Source organism: Balearica regulorum, chromosome 7, assembly GCF_011004875.1.
Source record: "Balearica regulorum gibbericeps isolate bBalReg1 chromosome 7, bBalReg1.pri, whole genome shotgun sequence".
NCBI lineage: Eukaryota > Metazoa > Chordata > Aves > Gruiformes > Gruidae > Balearica > Balearica regulorum.
In genome coordinates, this window is record NC_046190.1 from 13667412 (window position 1) to 13688711 (window position 21300).

At 40.2% G+C, this 21300-nt stretch overlaps 3 protein-coding genes across 3 annotated transcripts in view; 2 read left to right on the forward strand and 1 right to left on the reverse strand.

Annotated features, from left to right (window-relative positions):
• CFAP43 (cilia and flagella associated protein 43) overlaps positions 1-8729 on the forward strand; it is a 53589-nt gene extending 44860 nt beyond the window's left edge. Inside the window, exons 34-39 of the mRNA XM_075757980.1 lie at positions 182-294; positions 1118-1274; positions 2117-2281; positions 5313-5393; positions 6464-6617; positions 7278-8729. Of these exons, the coding sequence (XP_075614095.1) occupies positions 182-294; positions 1118-1274; positions 2117-2281; positions 5313-5393; positions 6464-6617; positions 7278-7432 (825 nt within the window). The 3' untranslated portion in view covers positions 7433-8729. The remainder of the gene's footprint in view (positions 1-181; positions 295-1117; positions 1275-2116; positions 2282-5312; positions 5394-6463; positions 6618-7277) is intronic.
• Positions 8730-8850: 121 nt separating this feature from the next.
• SFR1 (SWI5 dependent homologous recombination repair protein 1) lies at positions 8851-11546 on the reverse strand. Its single transcript, XM_010306404.2, has 3 exons — positions 11438-11546; positions 10247-10639; positions 8851-10020 (listed from the first exon to the last, which is right to left on the reverse strand). The coding sequence occupies exons 1-3, from the start codon at positions 11531-11533 to the stop codon at positions 9829-9831; spliced, it is 681 nt and encodes a 226-aa protein (XP_010304706.2). The 5' UTR covers positions 11534-11546; the 3' UTR covers positions 8851-9828.
• A 2434-nt stretch (positions 11547-13980) lies between these two features.
• The window catches only part of COL17A1 (collagen type XVII alpha 1 chain), a 65713-nt gene continuing 58393 nt past the window's right edge, over positions 13981-21300 (forward strand). Inside the window, exon 1 of the mRNA XM_075757984.1 lies at positions 13981-14982. The gene's annotated coding sequence lies outside the window, so the exon portion shown is untranslated. The remainder of the gene's footprint in view (positions 14983-21300) is intronic.

Consider the following 21300-nt stretch of genomic DNA (forward strand, 5'->3'; position numbering starts at 1 on the left):
AGTGTAAGGATTGTAACCTCTATGTCTCATGTGCTCTACTGGGATTTTCAAAATGCCAGGCTGCATGTTTATACATACATATGTCTTCTTAAGAATTTGTCTTCTCTGTTCTTGAAGAGGCTTGCCCTGACATAGTGGCAAAGTTGAATAAGTTCAGAATCTCATGATATTGCTTTCTTAGGTGAAATGGAAAGCCCTAACACTGGCAGAGATGCAGGCCTTTCTCCAGAGAAGAATGGATGACAATGAGAAGATTAAATCAGAAATAGAAGACATTTTCCAAGAACTCACTTGGTAATTTTGTTTCTTTTCCTATGTTCAGCTGTATTTTAATACTCCACCAACACAGAACCAAAAGTTACACACAGAATTACACAGCTGTGTTCTCCAACACTCTTTTATCTAGGATTCATCCAAGAGACCTACGATATTTCTGAAAAGAGGTGTTATTGCAGCACGTGTGAGCCGGCCAAACCAGTCTTAATCTACCAAGTAACAACGTTAGTAAGGATGGCAGCATGGCGTTCAGTGCAAACTGACTGCCCCCAAAGCTACATTATACAGTGAATCCCCCAAAGCCTTCGAGGCCATATTTGTGCTAGGTAGCTCAGTTAAATTTCACTCATGTAGATACAGTGATCACTCCTAATTGCAATACACTGCTCGGTCATATGACACCTCATTTCACTGAGCTGCTTGGACCTGCAAAAATATTTCACTTTCACATACATGGCATAATTTTCACATTCATTGTCATTCAGGAACAAATTCCAGGACAAATTATACAAGAAAAGGGGTGCTGGCTGGGAGTCTTCTCCATGTCCTTTTCAATTGTTGTTAAGATTTCTGTTCAGTAAGGACACTTCCTCTCAGAACATCTGCTAGAGTATGTTAAACTGAATCCAGTGGTTGAAAACTTCATGGAAATGGAGTATGGAAATAAATTGCAAATTCTGTAGTCACTTTGGGCACAAACAGAAGACAGGCTGTCAAAGAGTAACCCCTGCGTGAACATACCACTTACCAGTAATAAACAGAAACATTTTGAGAATCATGGGAGGATTTATATAATCCTATTGAAGTCACTAAACATTACTTTTGTTTTCTGCCATTTTAGGCTTCAGGAAGAGAAGATGAAACTTCAGTTGAATTTGACTGTCCAGTTTTTGCTAAAACAAGGACAGGTGGAACTGGAAAGTACTGAAATCCCAGACTATGCTGATGCCATTCTCATTAATAAGAGTGTTATTGAAGAATTGAATTGCTCTATCATGGTAATTTACATTATCTGAAGGAAATTTAAGCTTTTTAAACAAATGTATTGTCCTTCAGGGGCTCTGCTTTTTTTCCAGTTTGACATCTAGTTTCTATTCATTACTACACACCAGTAGGCTCAATGGTAATTTAGAAACTATTAAAAATTCTGTAATGTCTCTTATCATGATGTATAGATTGCAATACAGACTACTTTCTTGATGTTTGATCAATACAATTCAGATTAATGAAATGGCAACAATTTTTAGACACACCATCAATTCCACACACGCTTAAAATAGAAAATGCTAATATCCTGGGCACTAGTCCAAAAATTCCCTCAAGGCAAACTTATAGTTAAAGAAACATTTGAACAGTAGCTTACATTAAGATTTAAAAACTTAATACACTTTATTATGTAAGGTGAAATTGGTGTTCCTACTTAAAACAGTTCTTCATGCTCTCATTAAAGGTTCTTTTCTTAGGCATTCTAGCTGTACAAAAATTGCTTGCTGCTATTGCACAAAGCCTTCAGTAACAACTGCACAATACCTAATACAGAGCAAGTCTGTGTTCTGTAGAGTTAAAATGCCTTCACATTCTTATGAAAGACAGGAAGATGGAGAGAGAGATTAGTTGTAATTTTCTTCATCTCCTTCTACAATCCAAGGCTGTGCCACAGAGCATAAAAAGGAAGAAAATTCCACAAAAGATAACCATCTGGGGCAAAGTCTGGAAAGAGACTGCAGTATAGCATGTTTTCCTTACTAAAATTATAACTTTGGGAGCTTGCCCATCTTGTTGCAATTAATTATTCCATAATTTGTAAAGTGTGTTAATGAAGATTAATCTATTTTTTTAGGCTCAAGGAGAAAAAAAAATTGCTAGCATGGTGGAATGTAAAGACTTCTCTAAAGGGATATTTCAGCTGGAATGGGAACACAAGAAAATGAGAATGCAGATAGAAGATCTGAAACAGAAGGCTCGGGATATTGTAACGCTACCTATCTCAAAAGATCGTCAGCTAGTGAGTAAATTTCTCTAAGGTATATTTTAACTACAGAAAATTTTTCTGCCTATACCTGTAAGATCATTTATACCTCTGAAGTCTTACTACTATGGAGAAACTTGGTGCCTAATAGGTCAACAATTCAGCTTTCAATCACTGAGATTGATCAGTGATGAAATTGATGGATGGAGCACTCAGTGGATAAGAAATTGGCTGGATGGTTGCACTCAGAGAGTTGCAGTCAATGGCTCAATGTCCAAATGGAGACCAGTGATAAGTAGTGTTCCTCAGGGGGTCAGTAATGGGACTGGCACTGTTTAACATCTTTGTCGATGACATGGACAGTGGGATCAAGCGCACCCTCAGAAACTTTGCTGATGACACCAAGCTGTGTCATGCAGTCAACACACTGGAGGGAAGGGATGCCATCCAGAGGGACCTTGACAGGCTTTAGAGGTGGGCCTGTGTGAACTTCATGAAGTTCTACAAGGCCAAGTGCAAGGTCCTGCACACAGGTCAGGGCAATTCCAAGCACAAATACAGGTTGGGTGGAGTATGGATTGAAAGCAGACCTGAGGACAAGGACTTGGGGGTGTTAGTTGACGGAAAGCTCAACATGACCTGGCAATGTGCACTTGCAGCCCAGAAACCACCTGTATCCTGGGCTGCATCAAAAAAAGTGTGACCAGCAGGTCCAGGGAGGTGATTGTCCCCATCTACTCCACTTCCCTGAGACTCCACCTGGAGTACTGCGTCCAGCTCTGGTTTCTCCAGTACAAGACAGACATGGAGCTGTTGGAGCGAGTCCAGAGGAGGACCACAAAGATGATCAGGGGGCTGGAGCACCTCTCCTATAAGGACAGGCTGAGAGAGTTGGGGTTGTTCCACCTGGAGAAGAGAAGGCTCTGGGGAGATCTTATAGCAGCCTTCCAGTACCTAAAGAGGCCTACAAGAAAGCTGGAGAAGGACTGTTTTACAAGGGCATGTAGTGATAGGACCAGGGGTGATGGCTTTGAACTGAAGGAGGGTAGATTTAGATTAAATATTAGGAAGAAATTCTTCTCTGTGAGGGTGATGAGGCACTGGAACACATTGCCCAGAGAAGTTGTGGAGGCACCACACCTGGAAGTGTTCAAGGCCAGGCTGGATGGGGCTTTGGGCAACCTGGTCTAGCGGATGGTGTCCCTGCCCATGGCAGGGGGATTGGAACTAGATGATCTTTAAGGTCCCTTCCAACCCAAACCATTCTGTGATTCTATGTTGAGATGTCAACAAAGGCAAAATTAGCTCTAACTCTTAGTGTTTAAAAATTGGCACTGAGAGTAAGGAATCAGGATTTTACAGCCACAAGGAACAGATCTTTTAAATGAAGCACCATAACTTCCTTTTAAGTAAAACATCTGACGTGCCCTCATTTGGTATCTCACTGAAATACTGTAACTTTTGCTCACTATACAAAGATTGAGCGTTCCTACAGGAGCCTTGCTGAGCTCCACTTACTGCCATGTGTTGGCCCAGCAGCAGGAGGACAGAGAATTGTTTGCCATGCCTGGCCAGCAAGTCAGCACACATGTAGCTTTGAACAAACCCAGCTGGCAGGCCAGATAACATAGGTAAAGGCTGTGGGAGAGAGCCAAGGATACCAGTGGGAGAAGAGAGGAGAAAGAAGAGAAGGTCGTAGGGGAAGCCTGAGGATGTTGCAGTATGGGATGTAGAGAACTGCAGGGAAAGATAGTGGTTTTGTGGCAACGAGGTGAGAGGCATAAAGGTTTGGAGTTTGGGAAGATGGGTGGGCTAGAGGTATTGCAGTGGGGAGAGCTATATAAAGCACAGAGAAAATGAAAAATGTTGGAGAGCAGGTAAGGATATTGCAATTCAATCAAAAGATTAAAAGAAAGTCCCAAATATGTGTTTTGCTCAGGCTTCATTTGTTTTGCTGCTCTCCAAATTGCTTGTTCATTTTTTAATCACAGCTAAGGGACTTCTGTAACTAAAACCCACAAAACAGCTTTCCAGAGGTGATGTGACAACACACTGAAAAGTTCTTGTAGCAAATTTATCACCAGAGTGTTGCCATTAGCTCAAACTTCATTTAACTGATGAGCAGAACTATTGCCCTTCAGAGACAGTTAGACTTGCCCATAGCAAAGGCATACATACACCAGTTTAATCAGAATTTGAAAGCTCTGAGGGGCTTGACTTGACTTCATATTTTGAGTAGAAATGTGGGGTTAGTAGGAAAGGCAAGGCAACAGAGACCCCAACAATAGGAACAGAAAGAAAGATGGCTTAGGTAAATGCATGCAGACAAGGACCTGAGAACACCTGGAATGAGGGTTATTTGTGAAGCAGTGAGTGAAACTAGTTTGGTGCTGCAGGCAAGGAGCCTGCTGGGGCTTTTCTGTTTTTTGTCTTCTAACTAGAGCAGTCCACAAAATTTTACCTGTCACTTTGGTGGGACAATACTCTGGAAGGATGAATCTACATCTACAGAAACCTGTCTACTGCCCATTATGGGTCATACAGCCTCTTTTACCATTTGTCATTTGATAAAGAGATATTTTAGTAGTAGGGTGCCCAAGAAAAAAATCTTTAATAAATTCTCTGAAACCTGAAATACTATGCAGATATAAGAACAACAAAAGAAGTAAGAATTCCTAGGAAGCCACTTGACAGAAAATAGTTACTTTCTTCTCTGGCCTGAAGATAGACTTTATAGCTTTGGTCTCTCACTGTGTTAGCTTAGACTACCTTAGAAACAAAAGTGTAGCTTGGGTTTTTTTGAAAACCTCACAACAAATTTGTTTGGTCTTTGTTTCCATTAACACATAAGAAATAACATTCTTTCTAACAGCTGTACAGTCTAGTATTCACACAGCATCCAGGAATATCTTTACAATGTCCATTTATGATCACTAATAAGCCTTTCCACTGTGCAGAATTCTAGTTTTTTGAGTTTCCCATGGTATGATTGTATTTACAGAAGTGTGGAATTGTTGAGAACAAACAGGCTTAATAAGATGGTTTCTTTCTGTTTTTAATTCTTCAGTTCCTAACTGTGTTGAACTACGACAGCCACATTGCCCACCACATTTCAGTGATGGAGCAGACCCTTGGCATCATGGATAAGGTAAATCCTCAGTGAACCACCACATTTGAGAGAGACTTCCTTAGTTTAAATGCAGTTCCTCTCCTTCATTAGCAAGAAGTGTTTGTAAGGAATAACTGCAACTGATGTAGGCATACTAACTCTTCAGCTAACTTAAAGACTGTTGGAGCATAGCCATAGCAGCACACACAGATGAATATATATATCTCCATGTATTTATTCATCTGGCTTTCAATAGTTTCTTCAACTTGCACTGAGCTGTCTACAGCAGCAGTTCTCTAAAGTCTTTGGAAGCAGTCATCGTACATTGATTGCTGCATGGATCAATCCTATGGAGAGAACCCTCTGTTGTGCTGTTACTGGAATTAAACGCTTTCCTTCCCGAACATCTGAATGCAGATCCGCCTATCACTTCTTACACAGCACCATCTATAAAAGTCACTCTTCCATTTCTAATGAAGCATTCTTCCAGTCTTCACTGCTTAATATTTCTCTGCAGGAGTGCCAGCCTGTTCATAATATCACTCCCCTCTATATTCAAAGTAACACAGACACAACAATCTGATTTTCTGGCTCCGTCATCTATTTCAACATTCAAATTATGATTATCCTTGGTTTTAAGTGATTTCACTGGATTTTCTCCAGATTGCTCTAGCTGGCATCAGTCTCCTCATCAAGCTTTAGTATTTACCTTGTCCCTTTATAGCCCATCTGACAGCTTCAGCACAACAAACCTTTCTTCAGCAGCTCCTAGCAGCCAAGAAAGTGTTCTCAACTCACTGATTCCATTGATTTCCTTTCCTCCCTTTGCCTTTCAAGTTTTATCTTTAATATATCTCTCTCCCTGACCCATACCTCTTTGTTCTTTGTCTGCTGCTTATATTAGAACTCCATAAAGCATACTGGAATACAGTGTGTGTGAAAGACACTATACGAAGTAAAGCTAGAATGTACTACTAGTCAAATCAAAATACATGAAAGTTTATTGAGCTACAATGCAGTGCTTAAGATTATAGGTTTTCATCTAAAGGTTGTCTGAACAGCTTCTGTATAATCTCATATATTTGCTTTATTCTTTTGGAAATGGGCAGCTGCACAAGAAGAATGTGAAGAACCGTCAGAAAAGAATTAAAGAGTTGGAGAAGTGCATCAGTTTAAAAGAGCAAGAAAACTACGAGCTCAGCCTGGAGCTGAAAGAAATGCTTGTGTCTGTTTCAGAAAGGAGGCACATCTTTGAGGCAGCCAGTGAGTCACAATAATGTACTTGGTGACAAGCAAAAAAGATTCAGAAAATATCTCCAAGGCTAGCTGGTCCTGTTCTCCATCAGCATCAGCAAAGGGGCAAGGAGCGCCTGTTTATTACTGTATGTGCACAATTAGCGGTGCCCTTTCTACCACAACAATTTAACATCGTTTACTTAAGAGCATACCTAGAGACTGTTGCTCTTGTAACCAAAGTTAATTGACTAAATTGCTGAAACTATTTAAGTCAAAATATTATAGTCATTAATATCTTCATTAAGCAACATGCTTTCATCCTTTCTCAGAACTCTTTAACCCACTTCTTTCCACACATTCCAGGGAACAGAGGAAGTAATGTGGAGCTGAGAAGGGTATTTGCTACTAGGAAAACTGTAGAGATCTTTCCACAAGTAAAACTGTTACAGATTTTCAAAATAGTGGGTACTTGCTAGAAGCTAAAGGAATCATGCCGAGTGCCTTTTTGAAATTTTTTGCTTTATTCAGTACTGTAAAGACTCTTAAACCCAACTGTGAACCTTTTTTAAAATGTCTGCCTGTTTTATACAGAACTTGGAATAACCCTGGGACAGGTCCAATATATATATATATAGACTATGCATCCCCTGCAAGTACAGGCTAACCCTTATATTTGGTTTTATGCAGACACACATGTTTCTGAAAAGATTGCAAAGCAGCGTTACCGACAGATTTTGAAGCAGAAACACCTACGAGGTCTTGTAAAGGAACAAGAACAACAGTGTGAAATTCTTCAGGCAGAAGTTGAAAGACTGAGATCAAGAACATTCCCTATTCTTTAAAAATCAGAAGCCAGGTAGATTTATAATACCGTGGTCTTGTCTAAGAAAAAGACCTTGAACAAGTACCTTTTCTCCCTGAACTTTTCTTTCCACAAATTATTTCTTCTGTAATTTCTTTAAAAATAGCTTCAGTTTGAAAGATGCATGTTTGTCTGTTTTGTACATTTTATACCTAGTCTTGTCCCTGTTATAGTTCAGTTCATGAGATGTATTTCTGCTGTTTTGATTATATAAACCATACAGCTCATTACAGAAAACAAAAGGTACAAGAAATTGTAGACTGATAGAAGAATAGGTGTATTTGTATATCCTTAGTCTGCAATATGCAATTGTAGAACATTTTGAAGGTGCAGTACTGCAAGAAATCCATGAATTTGCATCTGCTAAAATTCACTTCTGTGGCTTTGACTTAATTTTGCTTTTTAAAATATATTTACACTTGTGATGGCACAGGTGTAGGTTGCTAAGAAGATGAAGGTATGCTTCAGCATGATGTGTGCTACCTGGCCCAGTCCTGAAAGCTGCTGCTGTTTATGATAATTACCCACAGCCACCAATACCTGCTGCCATGAGCAGAATCACACGAAAACGAGGTTTGGAAGCATCTGGCCTCCAAAAGAGTTGCTCTTATCTCCCAGCTCTTTACAGTCTATTCTTCTGTCAGATCTCTCCAAGACAGCTAGGAAATATAAAGAACCCTTGATAAAATTAACGACTGCTGGAGCAGGATCTACCTACTTAGGCATTCTGACTGATTTTTTATTTGCCTCTTCCATGGTGTGTGTTGATTCTTCTCCTCTTTTCATAAATGCATACAAAATCTACACTCATTCCCTTGTAAGAGCATTAATAGCTTTGATACATTAGTTTAACAAAATTCTACACTTGTAAGGAAAACTACTTCTGTTGTGATCTTGTATACCACCTCCATTTTTGCTTTATTGTCTCTAACTGGGGCCTGTAAGGATTCTATTTACATCCCATTCTTCTTGAATGATATTTTTCTTCCTCCTGAAACTTCCCTAGAAACAAGAGCTCCAAATTTGCCATGGATCTCAGGGAAGAGAACCACCCTCTTCACCAGGCACCACCATCTTTTTTTTATTAACCCAAAGAAACAGAAGAAATAGTATCTTAATACTCAAAATGCAATTAGTGATAAAGGTTGTTCTTAATTAATTCTCTGTAGACAGCAACATTCAGTATTCTTAGGAGTAAGTTGTGGGTACAGATTTAAGTCTAACGAGCCCTATCAATGTTAAAAAGGTCTGTACAATCTTTGATTTTCTTTCCCTTGAGATATGCAAGAAATTACTCCCTTAAGGAAACAGGAAATGCTAGCCATAAACAAAACAGTTGAGATGATACAAGGAATGTGATCACATATAAAACAATATTCATAGCCGGGAGAGTTGTACTGTAGTGAAGATTTATGTATTGTTACACTTGACAAGCAATGATTTTAAGGACAACAAAAGCAGACAGGAGTTACCACACTATATGCATAGGCTATGATAAGGAAAAAAAAAACAATTTTAAGTTAAGATAAAAACAAAAACATATAAAGAGACAACATTTATTGGAGCATAAACAAAATGCTGAAGTTTTATTCAGCTTTATGATGCTGTAGTTGAAGCACTCCCACTAGACAAGGCCTTGTTTTTCTTATTTATTTGAAGCGAGTTAACACCTTGGCTCTCACATGAAGTAGCAACATTAACAGCTGTTGGTTGTGATTTTCTTGCCTTCCCTTCTATTATCTCAGGCTGTGGCAGAATGCTTAAGAGACAGCTTCCCTGAAGACAACTGTCTGGACCAGTATCTGAAAATGAATGCATTATGGCACATTTCCCTCAGTAATAATTAAAGCTATTGAGAACATCTCATTGCAGCTTCAGAAATTTAACATGAAAACTAGTTATCTCTACTTAACTCGCAAAATGCTGTCATTAACTGACTGGCAGCAGGAAGACATTTGTAAAATGGGGATGTATCTATAAACAGAGAACTGAACTCTTCCTCATCTGAAGATCAACAGAAATAACAATTGAGTTAATTATTTCAAGACAAGTAACCATGCAAAGACTAATCAAAGAATGGACTGCCTTCTATTTGTTAAAAGTATGACTTGATTTCATTTTGGTTTTATTAAATAACAATTCACTGATCAAGTTATCAAGCCAGTTTTTCATAACAGCATTAGTTTTATCTTTTGCATTAAGTTATGCCTTTTACAGCACCTACTGTATCTAAGTACAAAGCTTTACAAATATCTCCTGAGAAAACCTAACCTCAAAGCATAATGTCCGCTGTCTGATCAACACTTCTTACGTGATCAGAATTCATTGTCTTTTCTTCTTATGCGTGTGTGGAACCGAATGCTTCGCACTTGTAGATTATGCATCTACAAAATCTTCTTCTGTTCTGCTGTAGTGCAGTAACTGGTCTTCTAATCCAAAAGTATCTATCAGCTGAGTGAGACTCACTTTCTTGCCATCTGCAGAAAAGGCCGACTGCAGTTCATATAGCATCAGCTGGGTACTGCTTCTCCATTTCACTATCAAAGCCTGCAGTTCAGACAGGTTGTTCTGAAATTGGGACAAACAAAAAAAAGAAATTTTATCATTTGCTGAAATGTGGGGGTTTTTGGTACCCTGCTGATCTATTTTGATAAAAAGCCTTAAACTGAGACAATATACAAACACCACATCAAAAAAAAGAGTGAGTCAGTATTGTTGCTTAAACCAATACATGAGGATTACACTATGAATTCAAAGAATGATTTAGAAGTGCTTTTTCAGAGGTTCTCCTCACCTTAGATCGGTACATCTTAACCAGTTTGAGCCTTCGGAGTAGTTCTTCCTTTTCTTGCACTTGTTTCACCAGCCTTACTTTTTCATCCAGGGACTGCTGCTGACTAAGGTCAGACTGGAGCACATGAGAATTCTCTGCTGATCCATAGAGATCACTTTCCTGTAAGGGACTTTTGAAACATGTATGTCCAGTGCTGTTTCTTTCCACGTTTTCAGAACCATCCTGTAATCTGGAACAATCTGTATTTGTAATTGTCTTGGGCAAGCACCCTTTGTCAGCATCAGCACTGTCTTTTTCTTCAGAGTCTATCTTGAGCCGCTTTGCCACTGTAAAATTAGCTTTAAAGGAACGTCTTGTTTTCCTTAATCGGTCCCTCAGAGCTGCGCTCATTGGCTAAAAAATAATAAAAAAAACAAACCAGAGGGATCAGAAGAATCTAATCTTTGATCAGATTTCAAAGAGGTGTAGAACTGTTTATCCTGGTTATCATTTACATAGATTATGTCATATATGTAAAGATCGTTGTAAAGCCAGACTTCCTAATTCTCACTATAGCTTTCTCAAAGTTAACTTCTTCCTTTCACATGTGTTTGCACACACAGCTGCAAGATATGGAAAGCTGTACCTCCATGTTTTCTAGGAGCAAATCTTGTATTACATATTAAGGCAAACCCACTTGTCTAGTCTTTGTGCAGAAGATGTACAGTATATTTCAACTTGGCTAATTTTATTCCATCAAGTTCAATTTCCCCCTCTAGTTTAATAGAGATAAGGATGGGAGGGGTTTTTTTGCTGTTCCATCCTACCACACATACACACTTTCTGTATTAGCACTAGTATAAAACATCTATATTCTACTTGAGTGTATTAGAAATTATCGGTATAATTTTGATTTGTTCATGCTTTGAGATCCATCACTGATAAGCATCTAAAGTCATTCTTTTTCTTCAAAAGAAGTTAACAATGTTGGGGTTTTTTTTTATAATCCATGTCTAACAGTTTCACCTGTGAAAATATATTAAAATATGGGAGAGAGGGATCAGTTAAGGAACACTTGCTAATTAGCCCTATGTATCCAGCACAAGTCTGGATGCTGAGCATGACAGCATCACTGTAATGCATGCTAGGATGAACACCAAAGTAGAGCTCTGCAAATAGTGACATTGCTGGAAGAACAGTAAGTTTTCATACCTGTTTCCCTGAACTAGTTCCCTGTGGAGCTGCTGTCCCAGAATCCTTTGGAGTACTGCACAAAGATGTCAATTTTTCAACCACTGGTTCTTCCATCTCGAGATGGATAGCAGTTTCTGTTAAAAGATTGAATGAATTATGTATGGTGCCATTTTGACCTGATTATAATGAGTCATGCGGCTGCAGAAATGAGTAAAAAGCTCTAATAAGAAATACTAAGGCTTATTTTCTAATTGTTAAGTTCAGAAAGACATCTGCCTAAGTTACACAACTGTTTCATGTGCTAAGTAACATCTTGCTTTGTGGATGGCTTTTCTTCAAGAAGATGAATGCCACTACTAAATGGTATGAAGTATCTTACTATGAATTTTGTATATTATTTTTCCTTCACTCAAAGCTCCGTGGAATTTTTTCTTAAAAACATGAAAAATATTAGAAAAAAATTTATAATGGAGAATAAGACTTTTTCTATCTGATATCCTCTTTCAAGTGTTAAAAAGGAGGAAGACAACTTATGAAGCAATTGGACCCATTCTAGTGTGCCTGTAAATCCAAGGTCAGATCCTGCAACACTACACTCATCCAAGAAAAAAAAAAAAATCACTCCAAACAAACTGTATTTTCTTAACCTGAATAACCCTTACTGCTTGTCTAACTCAAAGGAATAATCCTTACTAAGCCAGGTTGTGAAGAACCAGTCCTTTCATTTAACTGCATCCCAAGTAATGATAAAAGTACTGTTGGGAGCCACAAGATTTTTATTGTCCACATGTATAAACAATTAATCTTTTCTATAAAACAAAATAATTGGGTACCCAGGTCTGTGAACCACTGTCTCATTTGATCCTTCTGGGGAGGCTGCTTAAAAAAGTAATTACTCACAGAAGTAGAATTTTAGAATAAAAGTAAGCATTCCCAGTTTGCTCAGAAAAGCACCTTAATTAAAATGAAAAGTCATACCTCCCAGCATGTACCAACTTCAAATTGATTTGGCAACATTTAACTTAGTTTAGCACTTGTGAACCACATGCTAATGACCAAAATGCAGCTGGAAAATCATCAGCCAAGCCTCTGTTTACCTGTAAATTGCAATTAGGAGTTTCAAAACAGAAGCCTCTTAAAAATAAAATCCTGCAAACAAATCACCAGGCAACACAAGACTGGCATAAGGGGATTCCTCTTCAGAGAGCAGGCATACCAAAGCTTCAGTATGCCAAAGCTTTACTAACCCAGCAACCCTGGTCTTCCTGGCTCTATACCAAAGGACACAGGTCCTCATTTATCTTACAAGTCAACATTCCCCCCAGTTGTTCAAAATTCAACATAGAGTTTTCTATTAAAGAAAAAAAAAATTCTTTACTAAAGTCTAGTTAATTGGGTATTTTAGCAATCTGTGAAGGGAGTCCACAGTGCCTATCAAACATAATGCAAATTACTATTATTGCTTAATGTAAGCAAGAGCATAGAAAAAGCTACATCATGCCTACATATACAGTATGTCACAAATATTTCATAAATCTTACTAAGCAGCAAAATAGTTTCGAGCCCAAGAGCTCAAGTCTTTCAAAATAAATCCGGTGACTCTCTGGCTTTACATTCTAATGCAGATTATTTGTCTTCAAATGACCACAATGAATATGTTCTCCAATAGTTCACTGATGCTGTTACTTTAACTCTCTCTTTGGCAGCACATTCACATAGGTTTCCTGCGCTCTTAAAATCCTTCCCCAAGATCTCCAAGAATCCTTTACATTTCATGTTATTTATCACACAGAAAAATAATTCTGTCCAGCAAGTAAGGAAAACTTGGGCCAGGAGGGAAAAAGACAATTTTGGACTTGAGTACTTACTTGATTTTGCACTTTGGCTAAGTCTCTGATACTATGTGCCTCAGTTTGTCTGCTTATTGCTACGCTGTGTAACAGCGCTCCCTCCTTTTACATTCTCCTCTCACCAACCGAAGGCTTACTAACAATTTTTCTCGAGCTAGTTTTCCACCCTACAGAGAAGCAGAGAGAAGGCTGGGCAGCCCATAAGCAGAGCCAAGCCGCTCTTCCTGAAGCGATGCACCCTGGAGGGCCAAGAGGCTCCCCAGAAGCGGAGCACAGCAGAGACCGGCAGCGCATTCACAGTCCACGGCGGAGGCCGCCCACGGAGCACAAGGCCCACATCGGCCAGCTGGGCCAGAACCCGACGTGGGGGCCAAGGAAGGAGACAGCCTTGAGGGACCCTCTCCACCCTCCTTCCTCTACCCCAACATCACCAAGCCACGGGAAGCAGAACCCACCCCAGACACCCGGGAAAGGAGCCGAGCGGAGCGAACGGGCACCGCACCAGCACCCAGCGCTTCAATCTCCCGCTTCCGGGGCAACGGGGCGGGCCGAGTAGCGCATCGGCAGTGCGCCTGCGCGCGCGCAGCGTGTTACGTAGCCGACACAGGCGGCTCTGCGTCTGCGCGCAGTGGCAGGCGGTGTAGGGGTGTGGGGCGGGTGGGCGAGCGCGAGCCTTGTTGCTGCGGGCGGTAAATGCGGGTTGGGTGCTGCTGCCGCCTCAGAGGTGCCGGGCGGAGTGGGGCGTGCGGAGCCTCCGCTGCGGGGCATCCCTGGGAACCTTGTACACGCTTCTGTTGCAGCTGAGCATGCAAGGCCGTGCCGTGTCCCTTAGGCCGGCGCGGGCCTGCCACCCCGTGGCTGGGGTTTTGCCCAAGGCCAGGTGTTGTCTCACTGGAAGTGTCCCGGTGCTGGGGAGAGAGGCTCCAGGCTCAGCATGCAGTGCGCCCCACCGTGAGGAGCAGGGCAGGCCCAGGCACAGCCTTTCGGCGCAGCTAAGGGAACCACAGCTCTCCATTTCGAGCCACCCATCATCTCTACCTCAGGCACTGTCTCCTCACATAAGGGGAGAAAAACTGTACCCGAGGAAGGCACCGGGAGAAGTGTGATCTGAACAGCACTGTCTTGGTTGTGAGGGATGGAGGAAGAAGTGAAAATGAAGAAATTAGACTGGAAAATCAGGCAGATAGATTGTGATTGTGACAAGGAGCAGCCCTAGCTGTAGTCGCAGTCATGCAGTTCAGAGCAGAATTAGTGTCCTGATGCTCAAAGGCGCTGCTGAAACAAGCAGGATTTTCCTATCTTTATCAGGAAACTTCCTTTCCATGCTGCAGACCTGGTTTCTCCACATGGATTTATGTTTCTCAAAACTGATTTGTACAAAATGTTTTTCCAGTATAACTGTCAGGACTGAGAAAATGAGCCATGTTAAAGCCATAACGGCAACGGGGATAGTGTATCAGTGGTTCCTCCAGCACTACCCACAGCCAAACTGCTCCATGCTGTGCATTGAGGCCTTGCACAGCTGTGCTGGGTGTTGCACATGGAATACAAACACCTGCACGCTCTTGCTAGATCATGCCCTTAATTTGTGTAGCAGAAATGCATTAATTTCCTGCCTGGTTCCTTCTCACAACCACAGATGAGGATGCTCAATTTTCTCTTCACCTTGTGTAACTCCCAGCTGTATTGAGACACACAGTCTTGCACTGAGAGGTGAGTAAGCACTGAGTGTAGGTCTGATAATATGTTAGCACTTGCTGTGCTTTTGACCATAAGTATACATAGATTCACTCACTTCAAATAGAATTTCACAGCAACCTTTTTCTCTCCCACAGTAAAAAGTATCTAAGCATTGAAAGCCCACCTAGAACAAGTCCCTTTGGGAAATCAGAGAACTTTAGATTGCTCCTTGTATAGGAGTTGACTATCTATGGGTGAAACTAGTTTAGAAATTATATTCTCAGTAGCAAATGTGGGAGTTTAGATTATGTGACTAAGTTGTATGATCTTTTATAACCGTCTAGCAAAAAAACTCACACAATACCTCAATTGTTGAGGCAGTTTTGAGGCATTTTTTAAAACCTGCTCCTTTTTTATTTATTTATTTTTTAAATACCTGCAGCTAATTTTTTTAATACGTTAAAAATGGGCTCCTGCGTGCAACAGTCAAAGTGCTAATAGAGCTGCTGCTGCAAATTTATTAAGTGGGTTGGATCTCAAATACACTGGAGCTTTGAGATGGCATGTCTCCAACTTCACAACATATTTCCTTCTGTCTCAAGGATGGTCCCTGCTTTAAATTACTCATGCTTTGTTGTACAGACACGTTAACAGTTGAGTTGCACAAGAACAACAGAAAGTTTGAGATTTTAGATCATTTGCCAGCTGAGATTCCAGTAAGATTTTACAGGAACATAACACATGAAAAAGTCATCCTGTGCATTACCATTGCTAGTTTCTTAGAGCAACACCCACACGCCCCACTCCAGGTGAGGATTACAGTCTGCTTGAGACACTGAAGATAGAAAGATGGTTCCATACATTGGGTTTGTGAGTTTAATGTACTACACATAGAGTAGAGAAAAGGCAGTGTTATCAGTATTCATTCATGGGTAATCACTCTAGGAAGAGATCCTGTTGTAGGCTGGTATTAAGTGTTTAGCTGTGTTTACCACATTAACCTGTGGGTTTACTTGGTGTTTACATGTAGTACTGCAAAAACATGATTTGTCCAAGATGTGGCAAGAGGCTCCTGATGGAGCTGGGAACTAGAGTGTCATCAATCACTATCCAGTGACTATCCCGTACTTTTATTGCAGAAACCCAATAGTGATGGATATGATGTTATCTGCAACTTAATGATGGCAAACTGGAGTCAGACTAAAACTTTCCTCTGAAAAGTGCATATCTGTTTCCCTTGAGGAAAAGACATTATCCGTGTTTTTGATACCAGCATGTTTATGGCACGCTGTAGAGCGTTTCTCATACTGTTCAGTTAAGCTCATGGGTACATGCACACAGCTATCAAGTTCATTGCAATACAGTCTTTATTAAACACTATAATGCTATTGTTTGATTTGTGAGGTTTTTTATTCCTTTTGTGATCAGAATAGTTTGAGGTAAGCAAAATAAAAGGAAAAAATGCATAGGAAATTGTGCACTGGGTAATAAAATTATTGAGCTCTATTTGCTGAAGATATTGCTTCCCTTCAGAGAAACTTGTTTCCCCAAAGGAACCAGAAGGAAAATGTCCTTCCTGGATTTATTTTCTTTAGTGTTTCTGTGATGACATTTTAGTGATTGAATTTGGGTTTTTTTTCAGTTTACATCAGTTTGTCTGCACCATTGAAAGTCTCTATGTATTGTCTCTGATTAACATTAAATTAACAGAAGAGCACTAGGGCTCACACATCAGCACTGAAAGGACAAGAACATGTTATATTCCCCTGTGGGTACCATCTGTAGTAGCAAAGCCAAAGTGGAGAGTAATAGTAGAGGATACTGACGTTGGGCTTAGAGACTCCAGTTTGACCTTTATGGGTTCTTCTCTTCCAGAGAGCCAGGAGCATCACAAAACTTCCATTTAACAGTTTGCTGGGCACAACAGCCAGGCCTTTTCTCCCTAAGCATTGCCAATGAGTTACTGAGATGTTAGTCAACATACTAAGTCTTAAGCCACATACACATTACCCCTTTCTCTCATTTTTCTGAAATCTGTTGATCCTGTTTAAAGCCAAATGATGTTTCCTGATGCATGAAGTACACTCTGCACTGCCTGCATATTCTCTCTTGCCTGAGGCAGGAGGGTGGAGTGTTTTTATGTGCCTAACCACTAACTGCTGCAGAAATTTTTAAAATCCTACCCACTTCACCGTGGGCCTAGGGCTGTGTTCTTGCTGGCTGCAATTCACTTCTCAGATAAATGTTCTGACTTGCTTATAGCCATGTAAATATACCAAGGGAAGGGCTTTATAGACCAGATACCTGGAGTAAAAACAGTTTATGACAACAAAACCTGTCCTTGGGAGATAGATTGTGCTCTCATAATGGTGCAAATGTCCAGTAATTGCAGTGAAGTCACTAGAATGACATCAGCATGAAGCTAAAGTAAAAGTAAAATTTTATTGGCTTTTCTGCTTTACATCTGGGGCTTGCTTAGACTATTCCCTATTTTTTACTTCAATTTTTAAGGTACCTGTCTTGAAAAGAAAAACTCGCGTAATTTATTGTAGCTGAGAGGCACTGCAATTTGCCATTAAAAGATAATGTAAAAGCCAGCTGAGATGGGCTTCCTAGTTCTCGCTGCTGCATGTGTGAATAACCAAGTGGGTGAGGCACAGTGCTAATAAAGGGGAATGGCATAAGACTGTCTCTTATTTATGTGTCTGCTTGTGGGATTTTCTCTGACATAGTCATGCCAAAAATTACAGTTTGAAGTCTTTACAAGACTGTACCAGACAAAGGAAACAGTAAACAGACCTTCAGTGTTCTTGTCTTTGCTGGAGAACTGATTGATCATTATTTTAAGAAAAATCAAGCCTTTTAAATCTAAGCCCTTGCCCAAACTAGTCCCTGGTACAGCTTTTGTCATCTGTGATGGTCAGAACATTTTTGTGTTAAAGGTATTTGGACTGTAGTGGAGCTTGAAGAGTTGTTTCATTTTCTCACATATTTAATACAAAAGTTCATTTCATGCTGTGCGCGTGTAACTCAGGTTGCTTGCATTTATCTGTGCTACTGAAATTGATGAAGCTGAAAAACTGGGCAGGATTTATTTGCTAGTACAGATGAGCTAGTTTGAGGGCAGTTACCCGTAGTCTGTCAGCCTTGGGTGGACCCAGTGGATTAAACTGGGGTACCAAACAAGTCATCCAGTGAGCAGGTAAGCACAGATGGAGATGCACACCTTACCTTCTTCCTGGGCTCTTGGGGGTTTCACTTTTGCTCTGAGTATAGATATGAGTGAGAAGTGTCCATCATCACTTCAGCAGCATCACTGGTTGTCATTTTGTTTCAGAACAAATAACCATTCTACTGAGCACACCTCCTTCCCTACCAAACTGCAGCATCAGCAAGCAGGATTTAAAAATACAGTTCTTCCCTGTTATTAAGAAACAGATTAGGTCATTTACCTGAGGCTAGAGAAAGCCTTATAAACTAAAAATTTGGAGGCCTTTTCCTAAGGATGAAATATGAATGTGGTTTTCATGGGAGTTTTTCATCTCTGGATACTGTTGACAATAAAGTCATGTCTAGAGGGCTGCGATTTCAGTGTGGCAGTGTTGTCAGGCACTCACCATGCTTGCGTTGCAAACCAGGCTCACAGGTCACTTGTGAGAGCTGGCTTAAAGCTCTTTCCTGTTTTCCTGGTCATCCAGTTAGTAACTTACATAATGTTTTAAGTGTGCATAGTTGTTGTGATATGGGGGATATGTCTGTGTGTTATTTGTGCAAACAAAATCACATGTCTAAGGACAGCTGCCTCAGGTTTGTGAGGTAGGCAATTCCCCAAGAATTGTGAACAGGTATGAAACTGTCTTTATTATAAAGGTTGAAGCAAATTCTTTTAAAGTCAAAAGACATAAGGTACTTACAGACAATGGGAATTCAGTAAATACTTGCTTATCACCTGTCCTCTCAAAATACTCAGCTACAGGGAAGGCAACAAGAATGTCTTCTGTGCCATTTCCTTTAGCAAGTAAAATGTGCAGTGAAGCTTTTTGACTTCTCCATGTTTCTTGAATAAAATACGCTGTTTATTCCGGTTACGGCTCATTTCAAAACAGATATTTCAGTGTTTGTGAGCTGTATTGCTCTTGTTCCAAATATTTCCAAAGTAATTTCAGTGCAGATTTTCTATTCAGATTCATATCTGAAATAACTGTATTTTGAGTGCCTTTCTCTACATAGGCATACAGAAAGAGCTTTACCGATGAGTGTGTAATATTTTCTTACAACCCCTATGGGTTGAAGTGATCATTCTTATGTTATTTTTACTGTTGTCATGTTGCCTTACTGCAGAAGGGCAGCTTAGCCCTTGTGACATTTGAAGTCATTGAGAAAGTTCCTGCTGAAGGGAAGCAGAACTATGCTATCCTAATATGAGTTAGTAGAAGTGTGGCATATGGAGTGAGCTAATGGTATGATTTCATGCGGTGCTGAGATACTGGAATTACTGACTGCATTAGCATAAGTGTTTCACACTGTGTTTAATGTGTGAGAAGGCAACCAGTCTCTCTCTCAGCACATTAAGGAAACTGTATTTTGGGTGAAGAACATTTTTATCAAATGGAGTCCAGGAATGCTGAACTGATGCTGAGAGAAGAAAGAAAATTCTTCGGTGAACCAGGTTAGCAAGTGCTACCCACTTTAACTGGGGACAGTTGCCCATCAGTAGCCCACGTAGCTTTGAGGTTGTGTCCTGGCATCAATGACCTCCATCACACATATCAATAGTCATTGAACAAATCTCTTTGTCATCAACCTCTTTGATGAGAGCCATGCCATACCATATCAAGCAACGCTCCTGTAACTGGAAATCTCCCAGTACTTTCACAGCTGAAAGAGTTATTCTGTTTTTGATGTTTTAAAGTTTAGTGCATTTTTTCCTTCAGTTAATTACAAGCATTTTATGGGTAACGTATGCCAGAATAAGCTATTTCATCATTATTAAATGCTTGGTGGTAACTCAACACATGGGTATGCATTGACAAGTTTTCTCTTGAAAGACTCCACCAGAGTTAGATCAGCAGATAGATCACCCTGGAATTTTAGCTAGCATATACCCTGCCTCTTCTTGAGTTTGTGAAACTGGGCATGACTAACCTTTAAACTGTCCACACTGATGTCTGGATAGGAAGTCCTATGTGGGATTCATTTTTTTAGGATCAACAGTGCACATACGGGTGCACCCTACTTAATCATGTGTGATACATGGGTACAAAGAGTAATCAAGACTGTCACCGTCTACTCCATGCAGTTTATTTTGTTAGGTGATATCTTTCTTTTCCACTTAAGGGAGGAATTCTGGGTCAGATTTTTTTTTCCTTAAAGCAGGATTCTCACTTTCTAAAAATCAAGACTGGAAACTGTAAAACTACCTCTGGTCAAACACTTCCTTGTCCTAAGCTTTTCTCTCAAACCTAAAGAGACATGCTTTCTCACAAACATCACTATAATGCAGGAGCTACTACTACTTTGCATTACCTGTTAGTGTGCCTAGCTGTAGCTGCTGATTTTCTGAAGATGTGTTTAAAACAAAAAAAAAAAAAAAGGACAATAGGCAAAGGTTGGAAATGGCAAAGAGGAGGTTCTCTTTTTCAGACAGAATGTTTGTGCTAGTACCCGTTACTGAAATGTCTTGGCGTTTTGCTGTTACCATCTCAAGGAGTTTCAGGTTCCATTTAGAACAAATAAATAGCTCTCCTCACTGATCTCCAGCTTCTCAGGTGCATCTTGCAGGTGAGAAGTACAAATATGTCTTAAAAGCCAACACTGGTGAGATGCTGAAAGTTGATGCTGGCCTGCAACATCAGAGTCACTGCATAGCACTGCTGAGAAAACTGCAAATGGATGCTGCCCTTTCTGCTCAGGCAATGTCCCTCAAGTCTGCCATTCTAATTATTCCAGATGTAGTATGCATTTTTAACAGTCAAGCCTGCAGTCTAAGTTTGACACCAGGCAACCAACCTGAGGTACAGCTCCCTGGAGAGTCTACCAGGCAGTAGAGAAGTTGAGAGGACCTCGAGAAGCTAAAGAATTTATACGTTTTCCTTTTATCATGAACCCGAGTCCACCAAAGATACATTGCCATGCATATTGCCAAATTTCAGAAGCAGGCCAGAGTGGTGAAGTCATTCTGTGATGCACTCTTAAGACTTGGCTGTGTCACCAGAAGGACAGGAGCAATACCATCAAGGAAGAACAAAATAGTAGGGACATGGTTCATGTATATATCTTACATAGAAATATTTACTTTTCCTTTCCTAAGTAAACCTATGTGCAAGAACCATCCTCACAGATGTGATGGAA

Excerpts from the sequence above, each read along its gene's own strand:
- SFR1 (XM_010306404.2), bottom strand. The coding sequence starts at position 11,533 with ATGGAAGAACCAGTGGTTGAAAAATTGACATCTTTGTGCAGTACTCCA. Across the intron at positions 10,640-11,437 it reads GAACTAGTTCAGGGAAACAG|CCAATGAGCGCAGCTCTGAG; the intron begins GTATGAAAACTT and ends ATTATTTTTTAG. Across the intron at positions 10,021-10,246 it reads TTAAGATGTACCGATCTAAG|AACAACCTGTCTGAACTGCA; the intron begins GTGAGGAGAACC and ends TCCCAATTTCAG.